Genomic DNA, 25,362 nt, shown 5'->3' with positions numbered 1-25,362 from the left:
ACCTTTTACTACTATATTGTAGTATATTTCATATGATCTGCAGTTCAGTACTACTGTCTAGCCAGCATGCTGTTATTTTGTACATGTTCCTTTAATTTTTACTTCCCAAGTGGGTTACTTTGTATTTGTCCTTGTAGAAGCTCATTTTATTTCTCACTGCATGTCTATTTCTGAACATTAGCTCTGTTTCTGCAGTGCTCACTATTCCACCTATGTTCATATTGTCTGCAAATTTAATCAGTGGGCTTGCCACCCATTCCTCTGAATATGTGTGTCTAATGGGGGGGAGGGGGACTGGAAAGGAAGTGTTTTGCTTGAATAAAGAAATATGACAGTTAATATTGTTAAGTAGGCTAATATAACCTTTTGTGGTTTCTCATTTACAATTGCCTCTTTATAAAGATCATACATATACAGTATTACAATATTTAAATTTCATTTAAATAATATTGGCATTAATTTATTAAGATATGCAATGTTTAAGTAACATCTCTAATTGAGATTTTTGAAACAATTCCCCTACACCCAGAAAAAAAAAATAGTGGCTATAGTTAGGAAACTGGGCTACGAATTAAGATATCAGTATTAAATTTATATTTTAAATTTCTACCCAGAAACTACCCAAAGCAGCTAACAAAATGCAAAATAATTATTTTAAAACAGATTTTAAAAGTAAGTTGCACTGCAGGTAGTCCGTGACTTACAACAATTGATTTAGTGACTATTCAAAGTTACAACAGCAGTGGAAAAAGTGACTTATGTCCATTTTTCATAGTTATGACATTTGCAGCTTACCCACTGCATGATCAAATGATTAAAATTCAGATGAATGCCAACTGGTTCATATTTATGACTACATAAATTGACAAGCAAAGTCAATGGAGAAACCAGATTCATTTAACAACTGGGTTGCTAACTTACCAACTGCAGTGATTCACTTAACAACCGACGTAAGAAAGATCATACAATGGGACAAAACTCAAGAAATATCTCAGTTAACTACAGAAATGTTGGGCTCAATTGTCATAAGGACTAACTATATTAATTAATTTGAATTGAAATGACCTGCAGGACTCTGGGTTGAATGCAACTCCTTCAGCACCACATCCCATCACTTGGAAACTACAGGGTAGATGGTCTCCTCTTAAGTGGCCAAGAAATAAATCTTGAAGCCAATGTATCTTTCAGAAGGCCTTTCCTGCTTGATATTAATGTGCAGGTTGATTCAGATTGGGATAGGCGATCCTTCAGATAATCGTTTCCTAAGCTATTTATTTTAAATCCTGTTCTGTATCTATGCCACGGATTTTTAAGAATCTTCTACAGTACTCTGAGTCTTCATGTACTGCAGGCAAGATATAGATAATATTCATATATCTTACTGCTTTGTTATTACAGTAATAAGATAATGCATATGAAATTATTTGAATATTTCAGTTTTATTGTTTTATTTTGTAAAGTTCCCTCCTTCCTTTTTTATTTCGTGCATAATCTATATAATGCTCCTTTCTCCTATGTTCCCTACCACAGCTATGTGAGAAGTGCATTGGGCTGAGAGAGACTGGCCCATAGTCACCCAGTCAGCTTCCTCCTAAGAGAAGATTAAAGTTGACAGTCACCCTTTTACTAGTCTATAGTCTTTAACTATTGTGATATTACTCTACAATTCTGTTTTGCAAAATCCATGCAAATTATAATGTTTACGGTCAAAACAATATAGAGTTGATAAACAGATGTTGTTGCTATTATTATTATTATAACTTTACAGCAAAGTTTTAGCATTCTTTTGTGCCAGCAAATAAAATCAAGTTTTCTTAGGTGTATACTACATTATATTTTGTCACTTGTTTAATCACAGACCAAATGTATTCAACTGAATTATTTTTTATAGCAGTTCGACCACAAAAATCAGAAATATGTTAATTTTCATCCTAGTGGTTCTCTGACATTTTGAAACAGTAGAATATCAAAGAAGTCCATTTATTAAACCTTGTATATTATGCTAATAATTGAAGGAAAGTGTTTAACCCATTTAAAAGCTTGCACGTTTTGTATGAGTGATATTTTAAAGCATGGTTTTTCAGGAAAAAATGAATTTTACATCTAATCAGAAAGGGATCTGCTATGTCCATTGTATTTATATGATGTATTATTTAAGTACAAGATTTTGATATAAGATTTTGGAACACTCATTGCACAAAAAACATGAAAAATATCAAAGATAAGAACAAAACAATACACTTAAAAAAACTATATGTGACCAGGACAAAGGCTAATATTATGGAGCAAAAAAAATGCTTCTACTAAGCTTATGGCTGAAAATCTAGAGTCTGTAAAGCAAATAATTACTTATGTCTTCTAGACATGTATAATATTGTTTTCATTCTACATTAATTGGTTATAGCTAGGATATATGCATTATTGAAAAGGAATAGCAGCAGAATGCTTTCTCTTTTTTCTTCTGTCTCTGTATCTTCCCATTTTTCTCCCTTCTTAAGAGATATACGATGTTGGCACTTTACTCTGCAAAATGTTTAAGTGGGTTTTAGAGAGATGCCCTTCTTAATAGCAGTAGAAAGGGGGAGGGAGATCTATTATCATAACGCTGTGCTAATGTAGGTTCTGAGTCATGTGACTGCAGAAAAGGCTATTATCTCAATGAAAAGGAAACTGCCTTTTAGAGGAGCAGGAGAACAGAAGCAAGAGGAATTTTCGAGTGCTCCACCATGCTGGATTGTCTATTTGATCAGCAGCTAAAAAGGATTAGTTGTGGCTAGTTTATCAGCTGTCATTAGAAGCAGATGAGCAAGGAGATAAGCTGCTATGTGCGCACATCCTCACTCAGCATGTGTTTTAGTTTAGGGCAAGACAGTGATAGTTTAAGTTAACACAGGACTTATTTTCTAATAGGTTGCTATTCATTGTTGCTTGCTTTAATAAAACAAGCAGTATAGCGACATGTGTAAATAAATACCATAGCCTGACAATAAAGGAAAAGCTGCTGACATTTTTCACTGAATGGCAGAGTCTGTGGAAGATTACGAGGAGTGTTTTCAGAAGTACAATGACTTCATATTTGGTATGTTCATGTCTTTTGTATAATGTGCAAGATGCAGATCATGACAATTGATCATTGGCATTCTTTAGCAAATAGAGGGAGTGTGTCTTTCATATTCGTTACCCATTTTCCTCTCTTAAAAACTAGTACAGTTTCATTAATAATTCCCTTGTTAATATTTATGTATGATGTATTTCCTTAGAAATATATATGTATTAAAAAGTGTGGAACAGAAAATGTTGAACACTAAACCCAGCACTTGTAGTAAAGCCAGGTAAAATAAAAGCTTTTTTTTAATATAAGCCCTTTTTTTCAGGATGAAGAAAGGGTAAAGAATATGCATGCTTAAATTGCTGTATAATTACAATGCAGTACTTGTATTGTTTTGACTGGCAATTCTTAAGATAAAAGGAAGATAGATATTTTATTATCCTTGTATTTTCTGACCCAGGGCTTAAAATAGGTCATATATTGTAGTAGTAAATATTACAATTAGTAACTTCATTTTTTAATCTTTATTGATTTAGTCTTTTGCTCCTATAGGGACAATAGCACTTAAACTTCAATCTTTGTATCTATATAATGCTGAATATTTTGATGCATTTAACCTTACTGACAATCTTTACCTTTCTTTTAACCTTGAAGAGAAAAATAGCTTGATATATATTGTTAGATACTATTTCTCTGCAAATATTTTTATTTTGTATCCTTAAATATGAAATGCTATTCTTGATCAGCTATCCTTTATGTTTATTAACATGAGTAATAAGCCCCCTCCATGAACTCATGGAATTTGTTTTTCAGTAGATATGGATGGTATAATACTGCTAACATCCCCCCCTCAAATATTACTAGGTGGGCGTTGTCAAGTTACTAATAGCTATATAGTGTTGAATGCTTGTTAATTTCTTCTAAAGGAATTGTAGACATCTTTAATATTGAATTCTTACATGATTGACTTTTTTTTTACTGCAACTAAATTAAGTTCTGCATTTTTTAAAGAGTAGAAATCCAGACACAACTATAGTACAAATAGGTGCTTTTAAGATTTTATTGGGATATTATGGTGCTAACCCAAATATTTTGTTTAATTTTCAAACAAATGGTGAACGATATTATTTATATTAAAACATAAATGGGCAATAGGTATACAAAGAAGATCCCATTGTAAGTCCTTAAGAGCAAAGAGTAATAATTAACTATGGAACACTATATCAATGTGTGATTTTTTTTTCACTTTCCTAAAATTATTTTAGTTGCACAGGCTTAGACCTGCAGGCAGGGGTAGACTTGTGGACTTCAACTCCCAGAATTCCTGAGCCAACCATGCTAGCTCAGGAATTCTGGGAGTTGACATACACATATCATAGAAGAGCCAACTTTGCCTACCTCTGACCTAGAGCATTGGTACTAGGCCTGTCTTTAGGAAGGAAAGCCAATTGTGTGACCAGTTACTTTAAGTTTGTTCACCACTTTGCATTGAATATATATGTGGGATAAATATAATACCAGTAACTAAAAATTCTACCATGTTCACAAGAATATTTAGTGTAGCTTATTTGTTCTGGGTGAAAGTGGTATATTTGCATTTGGAAAGTTCATACATTTTTTCATTAGAACTTAGCTTTATATACTGCCATACATATGTATTGTTTAGATATATTACACATTCTATTTTTGAAGAGTTTACAATGAAAAAAATGACAGACTTTACTGCATAAATCCTTAAGTGATTTTCATTATTTTTATTGATTTTGCTTTTCACTTTCAGCATCACATCACCCTTATTCTAAAGTTTTCTATAAGCTTTCTTCTTTTGTGTATATGATTTCTTCTTTTATTATTGGCTATTAGATATTAAGAAGTGTAGATGTTAACCACCTGCCTGTCTCTTCGGAGAGGGGTGGCATACAAATCTGATAAATAATAATAATAATAACAACAACAATAATAATAACAACAACAACAACAATAATAATAACAACTTCTTACAACATCTTTCTACTTTCTTGAAATGGTTATACTGTAGTATAAGCACAGAAAAAGACACACTTGGTTTAAGATATTGCAAATAAATGCTGCATGTATTCCTTCAAGTGTTATGCAGCACACCTTTGCCTTTGAACCTAATGTACCTAATGTACTACACCAGGATGCCAGGATACCTAATGTACTACACCAGGGTGGGCTCCTCCCAGTTCGGACCGATTTGTCCGAACTGGTAGCGACCTGGTAACATCAAAATGACATTAACGAAGAGGATCAGTTGATGCCGGTCTATGGACACCATCATCATTTTTTTTAAAAATCATTTTAAAAAAAATTTCTTTTGAGCATGTGCAGAAGCCAATTTTCTGGCACTGGGCATGTGGTCGCCATCTTATTTTTGGCTTTCTTTTTTTAAAAAAAAATGCTATTTTTTTTTATTTTTTATTTTTAATTATTATTATTTTTAGCATCCGCAGAAGCATTGTGCATGCGGTAGCCATCTTATTTTGTCTTTTTAAAAAATATATATATTATTTTTTTAGCTGGGTTTCCAGCACTATGCATGCAGTCGGCATCTTGAAAAAGCAAACCAACAGCAAGGTAAGTTAGAACCAACCCCTGCTTGGTTCCCCTAAATTTTTCAGTCCCAGAAAGTGGCTGAAAAATACCCTTCTTTTATTTTGCAACTATGCACCATTTTCCTTCCCTCTTCCCATTTTTATTAGGTTTCCCCTCCCACACTGAAAGCAAAAGGAAGTGATGGGGAAGATGGGGAAGAAGTATAGCTCAGACTATTATTTTTTGCTCCTATATTCAGTTGTTTAGGTATAAATTTTATTAATGTAGAAATTTTACTTGGAGCCTATTAAACAATCATGATTGTGTATCTATTAGGAGTAAATCCCACTGAAAGATAGTAGCCTTACTGCCAAGTAAATACACATAGGCCTTACGTAGTTGAGAGATAGGGTATTGATTAGTACCAGATATATTATAGAGATAAATGAAAACTTCTGTAACAACAGATACTTTGTGCCCAGACCAAGTAGGTATGTGTGGGGGTGTTTGTGTGAGAGAGAGATAGAGACAGAGAGAGAGAGAAAGAAAGAAAGAGTAAGGGAGAAAAAGGAAAAAAGAAAGAAAGAAAAAGGAAGGGAGAGAAGAGGAGAGAAAGAAGAGAAAGGAACCACCACAAACGCTGGCACTAGACATGGCTTTAGAAGATATTTTAAAACTTCAATAACACAGCAATTTAGGACTGGAAGATATCTCAGAGGTCATCTAGTCCAATCTCTTTCTGCAGCAGGAAACCCTAAACTGTCTGGATTATTTTGGTGCCTCTAACAGAAAGGAAAATTGCCAGAGAAGAGAAGGAATTTACTAGGACAAGGCTGCCATGCAGAGGAAGACAGAGATAGTCCTTGACTTATGACCACGATTGAGCCCAAAATTTTGGTTACTAACCAAGAACATTGTTAAGTGAGTTTCACCACATTTTACTCGATCTATGACATCTCCTGGCTCTAACAGTCATGTGTACACTACAGAGGTACATCTGAAGGCATGTATACTGTCCTAATGTACAGATGTTATGGTTAAATATGTGTCAGAAAGTGGACTCTGGGTGTGTTTTTCCAAATGCAGTAAGTGAGGTTGAATGTGAATAATTTTAGAAAAAGTGTGTGTGTACATAAAGTAGATATTTTTGTGTGCCTGTGTGCAATAAGTATGTACACATAAGGCATATATACATAGGATTAAATAGTATATTTTGGATGTTTAGTAGTAGTAAATAAATAGACAGGAAAATTGTATCACGTTGAGGCCTTTTGAAGTGAGAGTCTAGGCACCCTAACCCTTGATGTGAATTACATCAGGTTGGCCACGCCCACCCAGACACATGATCACCAAACCACCCTCCATCTAGTCACATGACCGCAAAGCCACTCCCACCAGTCATATAACTGCCAAACTACTCCTACACATGACAATCAAGCCACTCAACACCCAGTCAAATGACCATCAAGCTACTCCCACAAAATTAAGCCATGCCCACAGAGTGGCAGTAAATAAAATTTGGAACCCACCTCTGCAGGGCTGTCAAACTGGATTTCTTTGAGGGCCAGATCAGCATTGTAGTTCTCTTCTGTGGGCCAGGGCAGGGGAGATGTGATGGATGCCTCCTGCAGTACCCTGTCAACCTAAATAGGGAGTGGAGGGGCCACACATGGCACGGATCTGGCCCATGGGTCTTGAGTTTGACACTCCTGTGCACTATTGCCCTAGTGGAAAGCACTACTGTGTGCTTTCTCTAGCCACTCTTACATTAGAAGGACTAAGTATCTTTTAGTCTGGATCATGGAGAAGCAGACCAACCAAGGGATCTAGTTGAAAATATAGTTATGCACCAATCATTTATTGTATATAATAGTAAAGCTCCCCCCCCCCTGTGTAAGGTTAATGACTCATTATTTTGTTATATTCTTCCATTATATAAGAATCTCTGCAGATTGTTAGCCTTAGCCTAAGAACAGATAGATAAGGTTGTAAAGGAATGGGGAGATCAATTGTAGACCGTTTGTGGCTTCCCTTCTGCCTGCCTCCAAAGAGAGGGAATTGGCTTGTTGTAATGTTTTCATCTTGTATTGGATTCTGGGCTTTGATAAATTAACTGCTGCTTAACTGCTGATATTTACTATATTTTTCACCCTAGAAGATGCTCTGGACCATAAGATGAACCTAGCTTTTGGGGGGGAAAGCAAGAAAAGAAATCTGCCTCTGCCTCTCAGCAACTTGCCTTCTTGCAGCAAACAGCCTGGTCAGCTTCAGCATAGCCTGATTTAGCATGACCAGCTGATTTGCAGTTGGATTCACCTCCTGGGATACTGCCAATCAGCTGTTACATGCTGTGGGGATTGCTACTGCTTATTGTTCCTCTGCACACCCCATTTTCAGCCTCCACATGTCCTATTTTCAGCGTCCATGCTTCCCACTTTTGGCCTGTTCCACTGCTGCTACTGTTCAGCATAGATAAGCAGTGGCAGCGGCAATTTCCAATTGCCAGGAATGGTCTGAAAATGGGACATGCAGAGGCCGAAAATGGGGCATACAGGTGGTGGCGATCCTCACAGCCTGGAATAGCTGATCAGCTGTATTCTGGGAGGCCTATCCAACTGCTAATCAGCTGCTTGTGATAAATAAGGCTGTGCTGAAGCTGACCAGGCTGTTTGCTGCAAGGAGGCAAATTGCTGGGAGGCAGAGGCTGAAGAGTGAGGGCTGGGAAGTGGGTGGGGCTTCTGCAACATTCACACATAATATGTATAGACATTTTCCCCTACTTTTGGGAGGTGAAGTACATATTATAGACAAAAAAAAAATACAGTATACTATTGATTTAATTTGATCTCATGTGTTACAGTTTTTTACTTGATTAACAGATATCAATTATGTATGTTATGATTCTAACAACCCATATTCTTCTATAATATCATTGCCTGATGGGGATCAGAAGACACCCAAGAGGAAACTGTAACTGTGGAGTATACCTAATTAAACAGCACTAAAATGTGTATGGGCAGCCCAAACAATTATGGTGCAGATTAGCTACCTAAAACATTTGGTTCCGTGGTCCACTCATCCACCCAAGTGGTAGTGCCATCAGATTTGAGTTTTTCCACAAGTATTTATACATTATTCACATGCGAGTAACCCTGATCAAATTCACTTAAGTATAGCTTCTCCTCAGTCATGGAGCCTCATTCTTTGTTGAGGGATAGGTAGGTTACAGTTCCTGACATCACCATATTTTTCCTACAGTAGTCATATCTTCCTAGCAGTTTATGAGGTATATTAAGCCCTTCCAGAAATTGATTCATCCCAAAAAGAATGACCAAGAATTGGAGGTTATGAATTTGTAATCCAGATTTTCATCGTGAAGTAGTAAGTGGAAAAAATGGTCCAATGTTCTAAGTTATAAACTAAATAAATACATTGTAATGTTCAGTGCAATGAATTTAAACATTAACATCTTTTAATTGAGCAATATTAGGATGGGTGACATTTCTATAAACAAAGAAAAATATTTTAAGACTTTTTAAGTCATAAAGAGAATTAAATTTAAATTTTAAGACATCAAGTCACATTTATTTGAATGAAGCCAAAACAATTTTGTCTTCCAGAAAATCAGCAAAATCAGCTCCTTCCCTTTGGAACATCTTCCTAATGGAGATTAGATTTAGCCCACTTTTATACTCTTTCCCAAGGCCCTGAAGACCTAGTTTTGCAATGAACCAGGGGAACCCAAGTGAGATGGAGCCCATTAAATGGCTGGTTTGTTTGATTATTGTTGCCTGGGTGTGTGCGTATTATTGTTTGTGTATTAGACAGCAATCATGGGCTTCCCTAAATATGCCCATGTCACACCAACACTCCACAGTCTGCATTGGTTGCCGATCAGTTTCCGGTCACAATTCAAAGTGTTGGTTATGTCCTATAAATCCCTTTATGGCACTGGGCCAGATTATCTCAGGGACCGCCTTCTGCCACACGAATCCCAGCGACCAGTTAGGTCCCACAGAGTGGGCCTTCTCCGGGTCCCGTCAACTAAACAATGTCGGTTGGCGGGGCCCAGGGGAAGAACCTTCTCTGTGGCGGCCCCGGCCCTCTGGAACCAACTCCCCCCAGAGATTAGAATAGCCCCCACCCTCCTTGCCTTTCGTAAGCTTCTCAAAACCCACCTCTGCTGTCAGGCATGGGGGAACTAAGATAATCTTTCCCCCTTGGCTTCTACAATTTATGCATGGTATGTTTGTATGTATGATTGGTTTTATAACAAGGGTTTTTAGCTGTTTTTAGTATTGGATTTTTATATTCTGTTTTTGTCACTGTTGTTAGCCGCCCCGAGTCCACGGAGAGGGGCGGCATTCAAATCAAAATCACTGAGCATGAATGGGCAGCTATACATATACATTGTCTTAAATAAATAAATAATAATGGTCTGGGTGAATCATTTGGTTGTTTGATGTGGATGGTAATGCATGTTATATTCAGAGGTGGGCTGCTAAGGTGGAACTGTGATGTGTGCTTGCCCCCAAGGCTCTGAGTGCTAGCGGAATCCAGCGCAATTATGCTACTGCACCTGGGCAGGTAGCAAAATAGCGCATGGACTTGGTTATATTTCATGCAATTATTTTGTTTGTTCTGTTACTCAGAGCAGCAATAGCAAATGCAAATTACAATTTTATGCCGTCAGAATTTAAAAGTAGTTACTAAAATAATAATAAAAATTTAAAAGATTGATGAAAAAGACACATTTCATAAAATGGGGGGAGGGTATGGGAAATAAACCACTAAGTTAGAGAACACCTTCCATAGCTTTCAAACTCACCAGAAAAAAAGTTATTTTCCGAATATTCCCAGCATCTTCTGAATAGTCATTCATGCTGATCTAAGTAACTGGCCAGACACATAGCAGGACAGGCAGTCTTATAGTCAACACCTCTATGCTATTTAGATTTTGAAGGTCAACATCAACAAATTAAATGGATATATCATTCAGTACAGGCATGATATGGTCCTAGTACTGTGTACTAGTCTGCAGATTGGACCACATGTTTTACACAATTTGCAGCTTCTGAACATTTTAAAAGGGCAGCCCCATAGAAAGTGAACTCTAGTAGTTGAATTGGTTATAACTAAGACATGGAAAACTTATATCAACATCTGAGAGATAGTAGGAACTCAAGGGAGAAGTCAGAAATGAGCAGTAACAAAGTGTTGGCATGGTTCTTGCTGGTCTATTTGGCTTTCTCTTGACATTCACTAGTTTATTTGTCCATCATAATACTTTAGAAGTGTGTGAGTATTCTGTTATTTGTAACTGAACTGTTGATTGTCACAGAACAAATTGCCAGCCTCCAAATACATACCCATAGGACTGATAATTGAGCAGTAGCTTGAAAAGTTGTCAACTCCTCCATTTGAAACCCATCCTCCCTTCTAGTCATACGCTCTAAAGTGGAACCGTTTTGAAGAGTTGCAAAGAAATTCAGAAACCATGTTCTGATGCCTTCTCTAATTGGTTATTTCCAATCTAGCAGGACCTTGGAATTAAGTTTGGTAAAAGCAATCAAATATTAGCACAATATATTTCTGAACAAAAAGGAACCAAATTATTTCTGCAAACAGAAAACAACAAAAGAAAGATTGAATTTAAATGGGCCAAATAAGGCTGAGATTGTGGAGAAAAAGAATCTAGAAAAAAAATCACTCAACTAGGAAGAGTTACTTGACTGCTCCATCCAAATTCCAGAGCAGGATTGTTATTAAGAGATTTAAAATAATTATTAAAGCCATATGACACAAGCTTTCCCTAGCTTATTTAAAGAGCTAATGAGAACTAGAATAATATACTTATTTATTTATTAGATTTATATGCCGCCCTTCTCCGAGGACTCGGGGTGGCTCACAGCATATACAGTAATATAACAATACAACACAAAGGCAAATCTAATTAAATTTGAAATTACAGTTTAAAAGTCCAACATTTAAAAACAATCATATTAGTTTAGCCATACAACATATATATGCCTGGCGACATAGGTGGGTCTTAAGATTCTTACGGAAGGCAAGGAGGGTGGGAGCAGTTCAAATCTTCAGGGGGAAGATGATTCCAGTGGGCCGAGCCCCCGACAGAGAAGGCTCTTCCCCTAGGCCCCGCCAAGCGACATTGTCTGGTTGACGGGAGCTGGAGAAGGCCAACTCTGTGGGACCTAATCAGTCGCTGGGACTCATACGGCAGAAGGCGGTCCCGCAAGTATTCTGGCGGGCTTTGTAGGTCATTACCAACACTTTGAATTGTATCTAGAAACCAATCAACAACCAATGCAGTCTGCAGAGTGTTGGAGAAATATTGGCATGTCTAGAGAAGCCCATAACCGCTATTGCGGCTGCATTTTGCATTATTTGAAGTTTCCGAACACTCTTCAGAGGTAGCCCCATGAAGAGTGCATTGCAGTAGTCGAACCTTGAGGTGGCAGGGGCATGAGCAACTGTGAGTACACACACCCTGTCCAAATAGGACCGCAACTGGTGCACCAGGCAAACCTGGGCAAACGCCCCCCTTGCCACAGCCGAAATATGATGGTCCAAAGTTAGCTGTGGATTGAGGAGGATGCCCAAGTTGCATACCCTCTCTGAGGGGGTCAGAATTCCCCCCAGAGTAATGGATGGACAGATGGACAGATGGAGGCAAAACCCACAGCCACTCCGTCTTGTCGGGGTTGAGTCTCAGTCTGTTTATATACCACCTCTCAAAGATATTTACGTAATAGATTATTGTTGTGAGCTGCCCCGAGTCTTCAGAGAGGGGCGGCATACAAATCTAATAAATTATTATTAATTATTATTAATCCATTATCTGTTAAACCCTGATTCTAATAAGTGGTTGTCCACTTGTAGCCTCTGAACCCCCTCTTTAGTACCATGGAAAGTTTGAAGGGGGAATAATTTTTCAGCAATGCTTATTAGTGAGTATTATTAAATGGGGGAGAATGTTAAAAGCTACAGGTTCAGTTTGCATGCTTTACTCCAACATTATTATCTAGAGATAACATTTAGAAATGTTATCTCTAGGCAATAATGAGTTGGACTAGAGCATGCAAACTGCACCTGTAGCTTTTAACATTCTCCCCCATTTAATAATACTCACTAATAAGGAAGGCTGGAAAATTATTCCCCCTTCAACTTTCCATGGAACTAATGAGGGAATTATATAGGTTTTTAACTTTACCCCTTATAGTTTCCTCAGTTTCTGTTGGCTGGACTATCTTTCTGCATATTTATTTCTGGCCTTCAACTTGTGTTGGCTATCCTTTCATGCACTTTGGTTGTAAGTTGTGGTGCAATACAAAGGACCTTGTTTACCAGTCAGTTTAGTTACAGACCAAAGCTACAATGGTACTTTTAAAAGGGTAACACCTGGTCTAAGAAGTTACTCCTGTCACAGCATCCCCATGTCATGAGATCATGATTTAAGTTCTTGGCAACTGGCATTTATTTACAATGGTCACAGCAGTCCACAAACACTCTCATTGACTATGATAATATGTAGATTAATGGTACATAAGTAGTTTCCTATTGTTCTCTGTCAAGAGTGATCACAATTTGTAAAGTCAATAGGAAGCTAGAAGGGAAGTCATAAGTTGCAGTCACATGGTTCACACTTAATAACTGTAGATTATTTGCTTAACTACAGCAGGAACTGATGTTGTAAGTCAAATACTCTAAATGATGTATCAATTTACAAACCCCCCATAAAGATTCCAGTCCAAATTGCAGTTGGTAAGTGAGGATTGCTTATACAGTAGTCTTAGGGTTTATTACATTACTAAATAAGAATGCACCCAAATTATTATGGTTCAATTGAAATACAGTTTAAACTGTATTGTATAAGCAATGTGACAATTTAGTAGCTGCTAGGTGTTACCAAAAGATTATCATCATGAACAAATTTATATATGAAGGAGGATATACAGTAAGTCACACTATTGCCCAATTAATATTTTGCCTAAGATAACCACTCTGTGTTAACTTGGGCAACATGGAGCAATCTGTTGAAAATGAAATTTCTTTGTGGTATATTTAAAATACATGGATGCTAGGATGTTAAGAACAGCAATCTACAGTTATAGTTTATCCACATTAATAGAAATATGCACAGTTTAATCAGTATGGTGTTATTTTTTATTTGGTCAAGGTTATTGAACTTCTAATTAGCAGGCCAGAATGAACATACACTGTTTGTAAAACTCAAAATGTTGTAACTATGTTTTTTTAATGACCTATGATTGTTATAAATTTAAATGATCATTTTTTCCCATCGTTATTATCTTTCTAAATAATCATCTTACTAAGATAATAATTTCCTTCTTACACAGCAGTATGGTTTAGTCTTTCTAGTATATAATTTACCTTTCCTATGGCTCTATGTTTTGCTACGCATGAAGTCAAGTGGAATATGGAGGTAGAGAATTTTAAATTTAATATGAACTGCTTGTTCATATTATTTCAGTTGAATGTTATTTAACTGTATTATTGTACAGTTATGTATTACTGTATTATTTCAGTTGAATGTTATTTAAGAAACATAGAAACATAGAAGTCTGACGGCAGAAAAAGACCTCATGGTCCATCTAGTCTGCCCTTATACTATTTTATGTATTTTATCTTAGGATGGATATATGTTTATCCAGGCATGTTTAAATTCAGTTACTGTGGATTTATCTACCACTTCTGCTGGAAGTTTGTTCCAAGGATCTACTACTCTTTCATTTAAAATTGATCTTCATTAAAAATTTCAAATATCTTCTAACAGCACATTGCATCTGTGTTCAGTTGCATACTATATTGTGGGCACAACAGTTACAAGATATAAAGTCCCTATTCTTCAATTCTGTTATAGAAATCTTAAGTCCTTGATAGATAATACAGTATACAAATATATACTGTGTTCATTATTCCTACATGCCTACCTTTTTGGAGAACCACAAGTGTCTGGGTTTATTTTAAAAGACTACACATGTATGTATGTAAATGTTTGTGTCAAGTACAAGAAATCGGGAGTCCAATTAGATTCAAACTGTGCACAGGTTTATTCCATGCTTACTCTAAACAAGAATCTGAAATATGAACCATTGATCAAAGCAAATTGGTGGTTGATAAGAATTATTGGAATTGAGGAACGGTAGTTCTCTTGTGTCATGAAGGGACTCCAAACTGATGACGCACTTGATTCAGCCTGGTCATCTCCTATATATTTTATAAATAGATAGGTGGATGGATATGGATCTATGTCAGAAGTATGAAACTTAGTTTCATTCAGGGTTGTGTTTGATCTTGGGCGAAGGTGGATGTGGCCAGCTTGACATCACACATGTTGGGGGTCACCTGTGATGGCCTGATTGCTCTGCCAGCGAAAACAGGCTCCACGAACTCTGTTTTCGGCTGGAATGGCCTGTTGCAACTTTCTGACAGCGTAAACGGAGCTCGTGGCCCATGGACCTTGAGTTTGACATCGCTGATCTGTGTATTAAAAAATTATCAGCCTAAAGGGAGCTAGTCACATCAAAGATCCTGCCCACTGATAGAGGATAGAGATCTAAAATGGAGGACTAATATCATTCATAGCGAAGGGAAGAGAATTGTCTCTTTCTGTGTGTGTCTTTTATATTAATGTTACTGTTGATATAATTTTGTGGGTTTTATTTCTTGAGTGTGAGCTATACATAGGATTTATAACTAAGAGGCATATAAATATTAGTAAATAAACGTTACAGTGTGAAACAGTACCCAATAATCTTTGTGGTACCCTTTGCTTTTTAGCAGAAGATTTTGACTGTTGCTTTATTATAATTTTGAATAATGAGGATATTAATTAAATGAGTGATTTGTTACCCCCAATGCCCCTATTACCTTCATTTCCCCCTGTTTTAATAGCATTTAAGCTTGTTGCTATAATTGGTATGATTCAGTCAAGAAGCATCTTAATATCAGTTGCTGAATGATTTAATCAGAATCGGATTCCTGCGCATTGCTTGAGGAAAGCAATTTTCTGTTTTAGTGTTATAACCTTCACTTGCTATTTTGGAGCTTATTAGAGGGGCTTATTAGAGGTGGCTGACATACTTTTAATATGTAAACAGCTCAGTGAATAGTCGTATTAGGAACCTTAGTACCGTATATATGAACCCAGAAATTAGAAACCATTTTGTACTATAGTATTGATGTCAGACTAGAAATATTTTGTTGTTGTTGAATGGGTAAAATATACCAGAACTTAAGTTATCCATATTTGAAATTATTTTAAATATTAAAAAGTGCAGATAGATGCTTATTAATACCATTGTGATTATGAACATTAACTGTGCATCTGCAATTAAAAAAATCATTTTTTACATTTACCGGTATAGCTAAGGTGTTTATTATATTATCTTCCAGTTGGCACCTCTTTGCTTTAAAAATGAACAATTTTGGCTTTTTGCGAGAAAGTGTAAGATTATTCATTTTTCTAATATATTGCTTTAATGTTAATATAAAAACATAGATGCCTATAGCATATTGAAACAAATTAATAACAATTGAACGGAATGTTCAGTTTACTGTCAAGCTTCTGCTAACGGGATAGTCAAAAGTGGCCTTGAAGGATGAAGGCAAAGATAAAAGGGAACACTATTTCCCATGTGAAAAACCTATTCAGATTTCTTGGGTGTAATAAACATTACTTTTCTATGTACATGTGAAAAGTACTCAGGAGAATGATGCTTGCAAACTCAGATGTTTGTCAACTGGTTCATTTTTTGCATTGCAATGTTGTATAGTCTGGTTTAGTCTTTCCAGTATATAATTTATATTTTTTATGGCTGTTATTCTCTATAAAAGAAAGAGAATTTTCTCTGTAGTCCTCATCTTAAAAATTACAAAGGCTCTGAATAAAGTGACTTATGACCATTTTTCATAGTTGCAATCTTTGTAGCATCTCTGTGATCATGTGATCAAAATTCAGATGCTTGCCAACTGGTTCATAATTATTACCCTTGCAGCATCCCTGGGTCAAATAATCTTTTTTTTGCAATCTTCTGACAGAAGCCAGAGTCACTTAACAACCGTGTTACTAAGTTACCAACTGCAGTGATTCACTTAACAATTGTGGCAAGAAATGTTGTAAAATGGGGCAAAATTCATTTAACAGATGTCTCAATTAACAAGGTAAATTTTGTGCTCAATTGTGGTTGTAAGTCAAGGACTACCTGTATTGCTTTAAAATGGCTAACACACCTGATAAGCCTTTTTAAGGTGTATCCACAGAACAAGTACTACTAATGAAGAGTTGTATTCGCTGTCCATGTTACTTCAGCTATAAACCAAACTGGGAAAGACCTTTAAAAAGATATTTTAAGCTCTAGATCTACAGTCAGGTGATCACTTGATACCAGGTCTTGATCGGAAGCTTTTAAATTGATCCAGAAGCAGACTAAGGTAGGAAAAAATGATAAGGCTCCAGTTTAGAAAACTCAGTTTACAATTTTCTAAACCCACTTCTCAGCATAGAGTGTATTCTGAACAATCTGAAGTTTTCAGATTTCTAGTTCCATTGACATTACATTAACAAAATGATTAATTCCCACTGAGATAGCTTAAGTAAAAATAGCATCTAATTTAACCATACGTCAGACATAGGCAAATTTGTGCACTTGTAAAACTAATGCATTCCATAGCCACTTAACTGAAATCTATATTATAATTATCCATACCTGAACTAAGATTTTGTATGTGTTAAGTAATGAGACTCAGTTAAAATATAGCATATTTTAATTGTAAGTTTGCTTATTTAATATATTTTATATTCACCACTCAATTGTTTCAGTGTGAACTCAGACATTCCATTGCATAAAATATTTGAATTATATTTTAGGGTCCCCCCCCCCTCCTGTTCAGATGTGTCTGGTGCTCAAAGTTACCTTTGGTCCAAGATCCCCACAGTTTTCTTGGCAAAATTTTTCAGAAGTGGTTTAGCATTGTCTCATTCCATGTCTGACAGAAAGTGACTTAGCCCAAGGTCCCCCAGCCGATTTTGTGCCTGGTAGAATTAGAACTTTTATTTATGATTTGATTTGATTTGATTTGATTTGTATGCCGCCCCTCTCCGAAGACTTGAGGCGGCTCACAACAGTAATAAAAACAATATAGCAGTGTAACAAATCTAATATTAAAAAACATATAAAACCCTATCATTATTTAAAAAACCAAACAGAACATTCATACCAAACATAAAACAAAGTATTAAAAAAAGCCTGGGGGAAAGGTGTCTCAACACCTCCATGCCTGGTGGTATAAGTGAGTCTTGAGTAGTTTACGAAAGACAGGGAGGGTGGGGGCAGTTCTAATCTCCGGGGGGAGTTGATTCCAGAGGGCCGGGGCTGCCACAGAGAAGGCTCTTCCCCTGGGACCTGCCAAACGACATTGTTTAGTCGACAGGACCTGGAGAAGGCCAACTCTGTGGGACCTTATCGGTCACTGGGATTCGTGCGGTCTCCTGGTTTCTATCCTGGCTTAACTAATATTTAGTTAGAAAATTTTAAATAAAAACATGAAACAATCTGTAATTAAGAGACATAAGCTATTAACAGCGAAGTGTTTCCCCCCCCACTATGAATAGTAATGAGCAAAATAATGTTTTTAGGAAATTATTTGTAAAACAGTCAGCAATCATCCTGGAATTTAGAGAAATGTATTGGCATATTATGTGGCATATTATGATAGCAGAATCACATTATTAAATTATAAAGACCATCTTATTGCTTATGCTTTTTACTAAAATACATTATGATGCTACGAATGGCACAATTCAAATGCAAATGAAGCATTTTAATAGTTGAATATTCCTTAGTTTCAAGAAACTGTTCATTCAATTATAATGAAATGTTTCATTTTGCTTTTACGTTTGTTTTATGGTTTTTAAGAAACATTGAACTTACAAAAGTGATGTTGAACTTCTGCACACAGTATAATAAAATAGGAAATAGGGCACAACTTATATAATGAAGCAGAAATGTGTTGACGAGGCAGCTCCATTCTCTATACCAGGTATGGAAGATGATGCGTTGAGAATTTCCCCACCCTATCTAGTTTATTACAATTTTAAAATGTCTTTCGCTTTTATTTATTTAATATTTAAAAGGAAAGGAAGACGTGTCTCTGTCTTATCCAGTTCTGTCTTTGGAGTTGCAACTGATTTACAAGTGCACTCAGTATAGTTCTTGGGAAAAGCTTCTTGTTAGGAAATTTTATTTTTGTTGTTTATTTTTACAAAAGTGTGCTCAAAGTCAGAACTGTGAAAGAATTTTACAGCTGACTCATCTAATCTGTTATGGTCTGTTAAAGTATTCAATACAACATAATTGTGGTCAGAATGGTGTCTGTAGAATACATTGTTTCTGCTTTAATTTGCACTGTGTAAATTGTGTTCCAAAACAACCATTCCCCAAGGCTATTTCTTTATCGAAAGTTTTCCAATCTAACTTTTTAACCTATAGGCTAACTATTGAAAGAGAGTAAGACATGTGATTGATTGTTCTAGTTATGTGTGCCTTTAAAAATCAATATACTGTATTAACTCACTAATTGTACCAATTTTTGTCACTAGATTGGGGAATAACCAACATAAATTAATACTTCAATATTTTGGAATAAAAATAGATTGTGTGCGTATTTACAAAAGAAACTGTTGAGACATGTTAATTTGATTCAGCAACTTTGTACATCTGAAAATTGAAGAAAAGAATAATTAACAGAGAAGATTACTTAAAGAATAATTGTTCTGTATATAATATAATAAAGAAGTATGAAGAAGAATAATTAAAAGCAAAATTGTCTACTAATTGCAGAGCACAATTGCAATGGAAACCCACTCAGTAGGGCCACTTCAGAATTTTAACTCTGTTTCCATCCCCAATTCCCACACCAGTCTTTGACACTAGTATTTGAACATTTTCATTCCTGTCAGTTCCAGAGCATTCAAATTACCAGGGAGCACTGTGAGTCATTCCATTTTCTTTTCCAACTGAGAAACAGGTTTTAAATGTTGAATTTGAACCATATCCTATCCATGACTTAGATTATCAAAAATATTTTCCTCCATTCAACCCTGCCCCAAAGCCCCCCACTGCTAGTATTTCCACCTATTCTGACTTTCAATGTGCATAATATGTACAGTACTTCTCCATTTGTCTGGTTATTTACAAAAAGGGAAAGAACAGTTGTTATAGGGAAGATAAAGCCTGGAATAAAGCCTTTTTAACTGATACTGGAAGCATAATATAACAATATTTTTGCAACCCAGTGTTATTCACAATTGCTCTATTGTAGATTCATATTAGAGGAGGAAAGTAACATTGAGTATAGGTGATGAGAGATTGGATATTGTTGTGAGCCGCCCCAGTCCTCGGAGAGGGGCGGCATATAAATCCAATCAATCAATCAATCAATCAATTAACATTGCACAGAGAGAGACAGAGAGAGAGAGAGAGAGAACCATAGCAGCTTTTCATTCAATTGTGCAACTAACTGGAAGGGTAAAGACCAATTATTTCATGAATTCTTCTAGACCTTCTCTAACATAGTTAGGCTGCAATGGGTGTTGAACAAGGGCTTGTTTGTGTCCTGAATCTGGGCTGTACAATGAAACAAAAGACCAAAGCAATACAAAAATAGTTTTAAAAGAGTAGTAGGGTATCTTATATTTGCTCTACCCTCAGATATTGTAGCCTAAAATTTAAAAAAAGATTATTCAGTTCTTGAAACAAGAGTTTGTGATGAGGATGTGGAATTAGAATTAATCTGAAGCAATGCAAAACATGAACATTAAGGGATCCTATGTTTTCAGGTGTAAGAATTGTATTGAAAAAAGTTACCATATTGCAATTTTCTATTAATATAGAAACCTTGCAATTTTAGTTATTTTAAATAGAGTAGTACCTATGGGTAGTGACTTTTCACTCTCGAAAAAAGCTAGGCAGAGTATAAAATCTGAGTTCTCAGTCTCCTCTCTTTCTTCAGTATTAACATTTAGTTTTTCATAACCACTTAATATTTAAAACCTCCAAATTTATTCCATTAAATACTTGAAGTAATTTATTAAAGTTAAGATAAAGACTGATAAATGATGTATCACTCTGATATAGAAGTATTCTCAACTAATGCTATATTAACATATAAATAATCTAAATCAGGGCTAAACTATTGAATTTATGAACTACCCACATATGGTTATTGTTGTTTCTTTTGTTCATCCATTTCTATAAATTCCTTTGATATATGGATTGCATTTATGTCAGATTTTAACAAAAATCAAGCCCTCTGATGTATGTGTGCGTGTGTGTGTACACACACACGCCAGAGGGCTTGGTTTTGGTAAAACGTGACACAAATGCTATAGCCATATATTAAAGGAATTTATAAATAGATAGGTAGACAGGTAGGTAGGTAGGCAGACAGACAGAAAGACAGACAGACAAACAGACAGCTTTTTTCAAACTATGAAACTAATTTAGTTATCAACAATTACAATTAACTTCATGACAGCTATTAAGTTTAGGAATAAAAAGTGTACTATGTAAAATCACAACTGAACTTACTATGTTATCTTTCAACAATTATGAATGTAATATAAGAAGTTTATATAGTGAAAAGCCGTCAACAATAAAACTGTAGTGTGACATTCATAAATTAAGATTGAAGATTAAAACTACAAGAGTGTATTTAATTACATTTCCTAATTACATTTTTTAAAATTTGAATTTTAAAAAATGAGATACCAGAAAACTGAATATGAAGCATTAATTCATTCTGGGTTTTTTAAGAATAGAATAGAATAGAATTTTTATTGGCCAAGTGTGATTAGACACACAAGGAATTTGTCTTGGTGCATATGCTCTCAATGTACATAAAATAAAATATACATTTGTCAATTATCATGTGGTACAACACTTAATGATTGTCATAGGGGTCAAATAAGCAATGAAGAAGCAATATTAATAAAAATCTTAGGATATACGCAACAAGTTACAGTCATACAGTCATTTGTTGCATTTATTTTTTTAGTTTTATTTTGCAATCCTTTTTTCATTTTATTTTTAAGTTTTCTGCATTTTAATAAAGTAAGATTATCAACAGGATTATCATTGCTTATATTACATGCTCAATTTCAAGCTGTTCTCATGCTAGATGTATAGAGGATGTGGATAAGTGTATGCTGTCACAATGAAAGCAGAAACTTTTATTTAGTTACTGATAACAAGGAGAGATTGGAAACAAGCTATGTTCTTTCACCCAACATCTGGTGGAAAGTAGATTGTTCTCAATAACTGTAATTACATCCTGAGACCTTACTCAGATAACGTTTTGTTTAATGTTCATGAAAAAGAATCTTATTTCTTATTTTAACAGTTGAATGAAAGCTTACTTTTTAAAAACATTAAAATCTTATCCTTGTATCAGAAAAGAATATCACAGCTATTAAGATACTTGACAAAATCATATTTTCTCCATTGTGGGTGGAGCCATCATTCAGATTGAGATATGTCTTCATTCAGTCAGAGGTAAGGACTGAGTCTCATTCTTCTATAAATCACTGGTCCTCCCACTTGGATTCCAGTTTCATTCCAGACTAGGACAATCGTGGCTACCAAAATGCCTTTCTGAATTTTGGCTTTTTCCCGTAGGATTTGCATTTTCTCAACCCATCCAGTAATAGATCTGGGTAAGGATTCCTATGAACTGTCGGAGGATGAGAATTATGTTCCAGAAATAACAGTTTCTAATACTCGCTTCCCACCAGAGTTGTTCAGATCTCTTTTAACCAAGGCAAAGGCTGTGGCAGGACTGGGGCCTGTTCATACACCAAGTGCTTGTCAACCAAAGTTGACAAGTTCGCATCAGCAAATGCAGCATTTGGACGAAGAGTACAATGCGTTCTATTTTTTTATTTCATTTATTCATTCATTCATTTATTTATTTATTGGATTTGTATGCCGCCCCTCTCCACAGACTCAGGGCGGCTAACAACAGTAATAAAACAGTATATAAAAATAATCCAATACTAAAAACAGTTAAAAACCCATTATATAAAAACCAATCATACATACAGACATACCATGCATAAAATTTTAAGGCCTAGGGGGAAGTGTATCTCAGTTCCCCCATGCCTGGCGGCAGAGGTGGGTTTTAAGCAGCTCACAAAAGGCAAGGAGGGTGGGGGCAATTCTAGTATCTGGGGGGAGTTGGTTCCAGAGGGCTAGGGCCGCCACAGAGAAGGCTCTTCCCCTGGGTCCCGCCAAGCAACATTGTTTGGTTGACGGGACCTGAAGAAGACCCACTCTGTGGGACCTAACTGGTCGCTGGGATTCGTGCAGCAGAAGGCGGTCCCTGAGGTTCTAGAGAAACCTCAGCAGCCTAAGCACGGGGAACTCTCCCCTGGGATCAGGGCTTTGGTATGTCATAATCTGAATGATGGCTCCAGCCACGTGATGGAGAAGGGGCATTGAACTTACTCGATGCACCTCTTCTTATCAGGTGGGGCCATCATTCAGTCCCACCCTAGATAAAAGTCTATATTATAGTTCAGTTTTTTCAGGGTTTTACCCTTTTTTGTTAGTATAATTTTAATTTATTGCCTGGGAATTTTTTTAATTTTTTTTTTATTAAGCCTCTGATTGTTCCCTCCAGTCGGTCTCAGGAAGGGATTGCAACAGTTAAGAAACATTTCATAAGGTATCCACGTTGAGTCTTAAGTTTTCAAACCTCGCAAAACTGGCATCCAGATGGGCGGACCCAGTGATTTATAGAAGAATGAGATTTGGTCCTTTCATCTGATTGGACAAGGACATCCCAATCTGAATGATGGCTCCACCTGATGAGAAGAGGCACATCAGGTAAGTCTAACGCCCCTTTTCTTATGTGCCTTTTAAATTCTTTACAATATTTCAGAATGTCTTATACTGAATTGTTTAGAAACTGCTCTGTAGGCCATTACATCTTATCTTAAACTATTTTAATATAACTATTACACTCTGGTGACTTCGTTCATTGAGTAAATAGAAAATACCAACTTTAGCCAATGCATCCTGTGGAGAATAATTGTAATGCGTTACTTGAATCACTTCATAAAGTCTTAGAATCAACAGAAACATAAAGAGCTTATACAAAGGCTGATTTAAATGGTGGCATACACAATACGTATTCCCACTTCCCTGGGAATAAATCTCAGTTATGTCCCTGGTCTCTGATACAAAAGTTTATAGAAGTAAGAATTCTGTGGAGAGATTATTTAGAACTATGAAAATACAAGATGATCTAAAATAGTAATAAATGATACAAAATTTTAACAAAATTTTATAATGAAATGTTTTCAATTGTATATTGATATAGGATCTGGTCATTGACAATCATAACAATTATTAAGTTTCAATAGTGCAGTTGTGGGTTAGGAAATACATGCAACTTGAAAGTTAGCAATTGACACTGAAAATCTAATTTTAGCTTTAAGTTTCACATATTTAAATATCATTAAAACTCTTGTTCTTTGAATGCCTATTTTGGGTTGACTTTTACATGCACATACGTGTATGTGCCAGGTATGTCTTCATGTCCTGCTTGCTTGGGGGGGAAATGAATTAAAAAATGATGTGTTTTTCTACTGACTTTTCTGTGTCTTTCAGTTGCTGATATGTGTTTAAGATGAGTGGAATTGGTGAAAATTCCTCTGACCCAGCTCGGGCAGAGTTGCGAAAACGAAAGGAATGTCCTGATCAACTTGGACCGAGGTTAGTTTGGATATGAATATGTTTGTAGAATGGGAAGTTAAGTCTGCATTTTCATGTTACCAAAGCATTATTGCCTTGATATATAACAATTGCTGTATAGATCCAGATCATTTGCTGAAGTTTGGTTTTTCTCTCTGTTCACCTGTGCAAAGTATAAAGCTGAGTGAATATTTTTAAAGGAACAGCTCTTCAATACATTAAAACTTCAGTGTCTTGAAGAGTAATCTCTTCTAAAGCAAACAACAAATATATGTATGAGAGCTGCAGTCTATACAGTATTGTCCAGTTGAAAAGAGACAAAGCTATTCAGTTTAATTTTTTGTTTGCCTCCGAACCATTCCCTCACTGTTTGGAATGATGGGGCTTCATCTTACTGTCTTAGTGCACATTGAAAGCAATTCGGTTAATTTTTTTCCTCCCTACCTTGTAAGCAGATCAGAGATATTAGAGAAAAAGAGATTTCAAGAAATACAGTGGTACCTCAAGATACGAACTTAATTGGTGCCAGGGGGAGGTTCGTAAGATGAAAGGTTCGTAAGACGAAACATTGTTTCCCATAGGAAACAATGTAAAGTCAATTAATCCGTGCAACAACAAAAAAAAACCCCGCAAAAAAACCGCTGCCGCCCGGCTGTCACCTTTTAAAACAGCCGGGGGGGGGGGGCTTCCCAGCAGCCTCCCGACCTGGAAGTTTGGCAAAATTTTGGGGTTCGGGAGGCTGCTGGGAAGCCCCGCAGCCCGGCTGTCACCTTTTAAAACAGCCGGGCATGGCGGTGACGGCGGCGGTGCTGCTGCCCCGGTCGCCCGATTGTCTCCTGCCTCCCACGCCCTTCGCTTTGGAAATGGACCCCAGCGGGACTCGGGAGGAAAAGTGGGAAGGGGCGCCAGGGAGGAGACCCTTCTCCGTGGGGATGCTGGTCCAGTCATCCCTCCCCCCCG

The 25,362-nt window shown here is 36.3% G+C and overlaps 1 protein-coding gene across 8 annotated transcripts in view; it reads left to right on the top strand.

Annotated features, from left to right (window-relative positions):
• NCOA2 (nuclear receptor coactivator 2) overlaps positions 1–25,362 on the top strand; it is a 175,700-nt gene that overhangs the window by 65,761 nt on the left and 84,577 nt on the right. For all 8 annotated transcript variants that reach the window (XM_070747910.1, XM_070747916.1, XM_070747914.1 and 5 more), the window contains exon 3: positions 24,319–24,423. In XM_070747910.1, the coding sequence (XP_070604011.1) occupies positions 24,338–24,423 (86 nt within the window). In that variant the 5' untranslated portion in view covers positions 24,319–24,337. The remainder of the gene's footprint in view (positions 1–24,318; positions 24,424–25,362) is intronic.

The sequence above is a fragment of the Erythrolamprus reginae genome, chromosome 3 (assembly GCF_031021105.1).
Source record: "Erythrolamprus reginae isolate rEryReg1 chromosome 3, rEryReg1.hap1, whole genome shotgun sequence".
Lineage (NCBI taxonomy): Eukaryota > Metazoa > Chordata > Lepidosauria > Squamata > Dipsadidae > Erythrolamprus > Erythrolamprus reginae.
Note: the sequence above shows the minus strand (reverse complement) of the source record. Positions and strands in the feature narration are given on the sequence as shown.